Genomic DNA, 6915 nt, shown 5'->3' with positions numbered 1-6915 from the left:
GCCTCGGGATTCTAAAGTTGTTTCGTAAATACAATAAAAGATCATAAATTGGTGTATATACAAGCGGAGCAACAATCTCACGCCAGAACACTTTAGTATACAAAACTCGAACAAACAGCTGCTACGGCGACCTTGGTACGCTGTTGAATTTCAGTTTACTTAGAAACAGATGTCCCACTTCACGATTTTCCTGTCAAATTATGTGATTATTATTCGTCAAACAAATGTACACCGGAATGTTATTGAAACATTAATGGCGGGAACTACGTGTTGCATCGGGCACCTGTTGCAACGATGATATCGTTCAAAACCCTATATCAACCGAGCACACGTTCCGTCGAAGCATCAAAATCATCTAGGATGTTGTTCGAAAGAAAGAAACCGTTCCCTATGATGACCTTAAACATAAAACTGTGCAAATTGATGGGGCTTTGGAACGAGACGAATCTACCAAAGCCGTGCTGGCAAGCTGTGTTCTACGTAGCCTCCATGATTTGCCTGTACATTCTGCCCGGCTTAATCTTCATAATTCGACAGGAACACAATATTCATATACTGCGAGCTGTTCTGGAATGCATTGCAATGACGGTGTATACTCTACGCTTTATTAAACAGGCGTTCCACCGAGAAGAGCTACAGAGTTGCTACAACGAAATGCAAGAAGTGCTTACAGATATCAGCGAGAACAGGGACTCCGCTATTCAGACACTATTGAAACACCTACAGCGATCGGCTCAAGTTCTGGTCAAATATTATCTCATTTCAATAATGTCTCAATCGCTTTTGTACGGGCTTATTCCGGCGCTGGCGAGTTTCAATGCAGATGAACTACCACCGACGGTACTGGAACAGGAGTAAGTATTTAAGCAACGTTTCCGTCCAATCAGTAATAGAGATCTTTTGGTATCAGTTTTCTACTATTCGATCATCGCTCAAATGTTTGGATATGGCTGGCAGTATTGATTTTGTGTCTCATCCTCCAATACGTTATGCTATTATGTTTAACGATCCATGATACCTTTTTCTGGAATACTTTGCACCACATATCGTGTCTATTTAAACTAGTTAAAATGGAAATTGCTCAACTCGATGACTGCAAGGACGCTGAAGATTTCAAAGAAAAACTGGCTACTATAGTGCATCATCATGAAGTTTGCTACAGGTTTGATAAATTATCAAGTTTTGTAACTGGTGACTAAACAATTGTTTATTCTTCAAGAGCTGCTCGCGTCGTTGAACGAGCCCTTCATCCGGTGTTGGCGATGCTGTACTGTTTTTGCATTTTTGGAATGTGTAACATAATGTTTATAATTTACACGGTATGGTGGGTTTCATCCAAGGACTAGTGATATTGCCGTCCACTTTGGGTGTTGGAGTTATTTTAATATACAAATCACCATTTACGACACATAATGGCCGACACTGTTATACAACTAGTTGTCATGTGTTTTCCGAACATGCAAATTTGTTATCTATGGTATACATATTTTCTTGATTTTCTCGCTCTTTCACAGGTTGATGATTATCTCCTAATCGCGATGGAGTCTTTTGTGCTGAACTATACCACATTTCTGATTTTTTCTTTTTCGATGCTAGGAACAGAGCTCATGGAATCCGTAAAATACGCACAAATTGTTCTTTCTCACGATAATTTCGTTTTCTTTTCTTTCCGTAGAGTTTGTCCGTTTCGGAAGCTATCTACAATACGCAGTGGTATACCCGATCGGTAAATGAACAACGGCTTCTACTGTTCATGCAGATGAGATCCCAAAGAGTGGTTGCGATCAGTGCCGGAAAATTCTTCAACATTACTCGAGCCACATTTGCAGGGGTAATGGAAACAGTTAACGAGAATTGGAAGGGAAGAGTTGCGTTTTATTGATATGTTTTTAATTTGTCCTGTTACAGGCCATGCAGTCTGCCTTTTCGTACTTTACTATCATTCAACGTTTCTACGGCTAATTAGTTTGGCGACGCTAAACTGAAACAGCATGTTTTGAGAAAATCCTTTTACAATACAACATTGATAAAACACCTGAATATAACTGTAGTAATAAATTAAAGTAGTGAGACAATTTCCACAAAATTGAAGTAAACATGATTTGTGCCATTACGGTTTAAACATAAATCAAGTTAATTTGTAGTTCAAATGTAGTAAGTTTACTAAAAAAAATTGTTCATTAAAAACTGCAGTTCCAGATAACAGATTAATCTAGGTGATAGGAAGCCTTAGGGGAACATGGGGTGACTTGACCAGGTTTTCAGCTAAAACTGCATAAATCTCTAAAAAAGCCTTCAATCCCTCAAAAGTCATGGAGATATAATGTGCAAAGTTATTGTGCGTCTTCATGATTTTTTGCAGAATTTTCATTTTAATTTTTAAAAAGTTACAAAAGTTTGTCTGTTATCGTTTTTTTTGGTCAAGTCTCCCCACTTCATGGCTGGTTATGTTTAATATAATGGTGGAACTGTCTATTAGATATTCAGTGAGATTTACACATACGTACAATGAATCGACAGCTACGAACTTGAGTTACTATGTGTCGACGCTGAAACACTTGAAACCAGCGGCGGATCCAGGAGGAGGGTTTCGTGAGTTTGGACCCCGCCAAAAGTTTTCAACTTGTTAAGAAATTTTAAATTAGTCTCTCAACTCAAAATCATTTCAAACCAAATTTTCACTGCTTTTCCAGACCCACTAGGAAAGTTTATTCTAGAGGAATTAGAAAATTTTATTCGCGTGGTTTAGGGAAGGGTGGTGAGTGATGTGGGGGGGTGCTCCTCACCGTATCCCTCTAACTACGACCCTGTTAAAATACAGAAAACCTATGCAAGTCAAAAAAAATTGGCCGGGATTAGGTTGACGATGTTCAGAGTGATTGCATAACCTTTCTATAGGAGAAAATCGAAAATGTGAATATGCTGTGTGTCCGCACTCTTAAACCCGTAACTCCGGAATCGGAACTCGGAACTTAATGAAATTCAATAGAAGCCTATGGGAACGTTGTACCATTCATTTGAGACTAAGTTTGATGAAATCGGTTCAGCCATCTCCGAGTAACCGACGTGCTTATTTTTGGTCACATACATACATACATACATACATACATACATACATACATACATACATACATACATACATACATACATACATACATACATACATACATACATACAAACATACATACATACACACACATACATACGCACACATTGCCGAATCACGGAGGGGCAAGAGGCAGCACGAGACGTCTCCTGGCGGATGTCTCACCCTCAATACTGAGATATGGCGTACCGGCCTGGGCTGCTGCGCTCAACTCAAAGCGGAACCGGACGAAATTGACACTTTTCGCCTAATGGCTGTTCGTGTCGCGAGTGCGTACAGAACGATATCGTCGGAGGCGGTATGCGTAATTGCCGGGATGATTCCCATCTGCATCACTCTGGCTGAGGACGTAGAATGCTACCAGCGGAGAAATGAACGTAATGCAAGGAGACTGGTTCGAGTGGACTCGTTGGCTAAGTTGCAGCAAGAGTGGGATAACGCGGAGAAAGGAAGGTGGACCCACCGACTCATCCCAAATGTGTCTACTTGGGTACATAGGAAGCATGGAGAGGTGAACTTCCATCTGACGCAGTTTTTGTCCGGGCATGGATGCTTCCGGAAATACCTACATCGGTTTGGACACGCTTCGTCACCCCTTTGCCCGGAGTGTGTGAACGTGCAAGAGACACCGGAACACGTGGTCTTCGAATGCCCCAGATTCGAAGAAGTCCGAAGGGGTATGCCTGATATAACAGTGGACAATATCGTCGAAGAGATGTGCCGCGACGAGCATATCTGGAACGCTGTCAACAGAGTTGTTACGAGTATACTCTCCGAGCTGTAAAGGAAGTGGCGAAGGGACCAACAAAGTAACGGGTCCACCGCCGGGGATCAGTTGACTAGTACGCGATGTAGCACCGGCTCGGGTCGTCGGGGCGCCAGCGAACCGGACGTCAGGCTTCACCGGAATCGCCGGACCGACCTCGACACTCTACTGGGTAGCTCGTGAGTAGGCTAGATCCACCGTCGGGGATTAGACCAAGTAGACCGCGTCGAATAGCCAGAAGTGGGTCGTTGGGGCGCCAGTGAACCGGAAGCTACGCTCCACCCGGAATCACTGGATGGACCTCAGCATCTGCTGGCTGGCCGTTGAGTAGGCTAGGTCCACCGCCGGGGACTAGACCGAGTAGACGAGGCGGGGAGCTTAATGGCTCACAGAAACGTACATCGGTATCGGGAGCGGTCTGCCGCCGGGGAATTCACGATAGGGTAGATTCGGCGCCTTGAACTAACCGACAGAATCGTGACGAAAAGGGGAGCTTGGCTCACGAAACAAACACCGGTAACGGAAGAAATTCCGTTGTCGGGGAACTCTCAATCGGAGTAGGATAAGCAGTAAAGCTGGAAGATTTTAGTAGAGCTAAATGGCTCAAGAAAGCGGGTATCGGTGTCGGGGGAAATTCCTCCGTCGGGGAACTATCGGTTGGAGTAGGATGACTTCACCGTTGAGCACTATCCAAGCGGATCGTGATAAGGCCGGGAGCTGAGTGACTCACGGAAACATGAGCTGAATGGCTCAGGGAATCAGCGCCTAAACGGCTCACCACAGTGACGAGAAATAAACGGCGACGTAATGGATGGAGACAAGAAGCAGGAGAGGAATCGAGAGTTAAATCAAAGCTCATAGGTCGTGCCACTCCATAAACCAAGCGAGGCTCCGAGATAGAGCAGCAGAAAGAGGTGCGACGAAAGCGCAACGAACCCCCCCCCCCCCCCCCCCACAAAGTAATACGATGACGTAGTTCCGTGGGGAAGAAGGGCGTAAAAAGTAAGGAATGTTTTTAGTGGTTAGGCACGAACGTGAGTCGTGAGTCCCACACAGTGCCAATACACTACAGGCCAGGCTTTTGAGGCTTTTTTAACCTTACTATAAAAAAACACATACGCACACACACAGACATTTGCCGAATTCGACGAACTGAGTCGAATGGTATATGACAGACGGCCCCCCGGGCCGGGATTAGGTTGACGATGTTCAGAGTGATTGCATAACCTTTCTATAGGAGAAAGGCAAAAATCTGTGTCGATATCGATATCGACGCAGATTTTTTTGAAAAGTAAATACAGATAAAAAGGTTTTTGAGGACAAGAGGGCATAGCCCTGGAGCAAACGACGATTTAGTTTTCCGAATTGCAGAGAGAACCGATTGTTCTGAAATTGTAAATGCATCCATGTCCACAGCATCAACGGGAGTATCACTAACCGCAATTTCGAGCTCGATAGCAGATGGCACATCAGTCGTGAAAACATTCGAGAAGAACGGGAAAATATTGAGCATTTTGCCGCAGTCGTAGTCGCTATTTAGTTATTGTAGATGGAAGGCCAATTTCTTTTCTTTTTTTTTGGTGTTAGCGAAAGACCAGAAGTCTTTCGGATTTCTTCGTAAGTTTTGTTGGATGCGATTCACATATGCTTTGTACAGCAGTTTATTACAACAGCGATGCTTATTACTGGCTAGTGCAAAGAAGCGCTTGAGAAAAAGACATCGTTGATTTGTGTACGCATGAAGAGCTCCGGCACGAGTATGTTTTAGATTCCGAACCATGGCGTTAGACCAGGGAGGCTTTCTAGGAGATTGGCATTTAGGCACGGATGTTTCAACACAGTCAAGCAGTAGTCGGTTCTAAAGGTCAACGGCAGCATCTACATCCACATGATCATGTAGAACACTCCAGTCGATCAGCAGCATGGAGTGGCGCAATGTAGCTAGATCAGTTTTGCGAAAATTACGACTATCCACAACTAATGCTTCTTTGTATTGCAGGGGGCTACTGGTACAAATTATTAGTTATAAAGCGAGATGATAGTTATCCAAAGGAACGATCACACTAGAAGCTTCACTCACAGAACACTCAGGCAGAGCAATCCCATTCACGAAGACGAGTTCAAGAAAACGATATTGGTGGTTGGAGATCGTGCTTACTTGATTTAGTCCGTGCCATTGTAACCGTTGGTTACAAAGATAATATTGTTTGCTCTGCCAACATAAAACGACTCTCTCGACTGACTTTAAGAGTTCCCCGATCCTTAGTCATACCCTGGGTATTATGTTGTCAAGCTGCGTGAGTGATATCCCGCCAAGTCTGACGTTTCGTCTGGGACGGAGGGGTCACTCACGCAAGGATGCTCACAGATATGCGCTAGGAATACCGGTCACAGCGGTTTGAGCGAAAGTCGCGCAACATATCAGCAACCGACGTTGCAACCATTAGAAGGGCGGCCAATTAAATGAAATGTCAAAGTTCGTGGTCGCTTCCTGATCGTGTTGATCATATCTTTTATGATCTAGTTCAGCACAACCATAGATCGATCTCTTTCCGTCGACAACCACCCAACGGTGCAGATGTGCGCGTCGTGTTTTCTCGTTAGCAGTAATTTGATGTGAATTCTGAAATGTGTGTAAGAGCTAAATTTTAGATTTTATTGCAGTTCACTTATTGTTCGAGTAGAAGTATAGCCTAGGAGTAGGAAGTGAAGATTTTCCTCGACGGAAATTAAAGAACTCCATTCAGTTCAGTAATTACAGACCGAACAACGATAAAAAGGTATTTATTCAAACCAGCTATAGAACTTATTGTCCATCCAAAAAAAGCTGACGTCACGCGTACTAATTTCGCTGGAAAGGTCCTCCAGCGGACCTTTTTATCTTGGGCCGAAACACGTTTCGGAAACTTTCTTCTCCAGATCACTATTGTGGTATACCAATAGCCTGTTTGTCGGCCATTTTGAAGCCATTGACCGATCGACGGATGGCGGTGTCAGCCTTGCATGGAAGATGCCCAACCGTGTCGATATAGACTGAAAAGAA

The 6915-nt window shown here is 43.8% G+C and overlaps 1 protein-coding gene across 1 annotated transcript; it reads left to right on the top strand.

Annotated features, from left to right (window-relative positions):
* The first annotated feature begins 246 nt into the window (after positions 1-246).
* Positions 247-2038, top strand: LOC131677558 (putative odorant receptor 71a). The gene is made up of 6 exons (XM_058957436.1): positions 247-854; positions 911-1162; positions 1220-1319; positions 1515-1616; positions 1676-1831; positions 1909-2038. The coding sequence occupies exons 1-6, from the start codon at positions 295-297 to the stop codon at positions 1960-1962; spliced, it is 1224 nt and encodes a 407-aa protein (XP_058813419.1). The 5' UTR covers positions 247-294; the 3' UTR covers positions 1963-2038.
* Positions 2039-6915: the final 4877 nt, after the last annotated feature.

Source organism: Topomyia yanbarensis, chromosome 1 (assembly GCF_030247195.1).
Source record: "Topomyia yanbarensis strain Yona2022 chromosome 1, ASM3024719v1, whole genome shotgun sequence".
Classification (NCBI taxonomy): Eukaryota; Metazoa; Arthropoda; class Insecta; order Diptera; family Culicidae; genus Topomyia; species Topomyia yanbarensis.
The sequence above is the reverse complement of the archived record's forward strand: the minus strand, read 5'-3'. Positions and strand labels throughout refer to the sequence as shown.

Excerpts from the sequence above, each read along its gene's own strand:
- LOC131677558 (XM_058957436.1), top strand. The coding sequence starts at position 295 with ATGATATCGTTCAAAACCCTATATCAACCGAGCACACGTTCCGTCGAA. Across the intron at positions 1,617-1,675 it reads GAACAGAGCTCATGGAATCC|AGTTTGTCCGTTTCGGAAGC; the intron begins GTAAAATACGCA and ends TTCTTTCCGTAG. Across the intron at positions 1,832-1,908 it reads CTCGAGCCACATTTGCAGGG|GCCATGCAGTCTGCCTTTTC; the intron begins GTAATGGAAACA and ends GTCCTGTTACAG.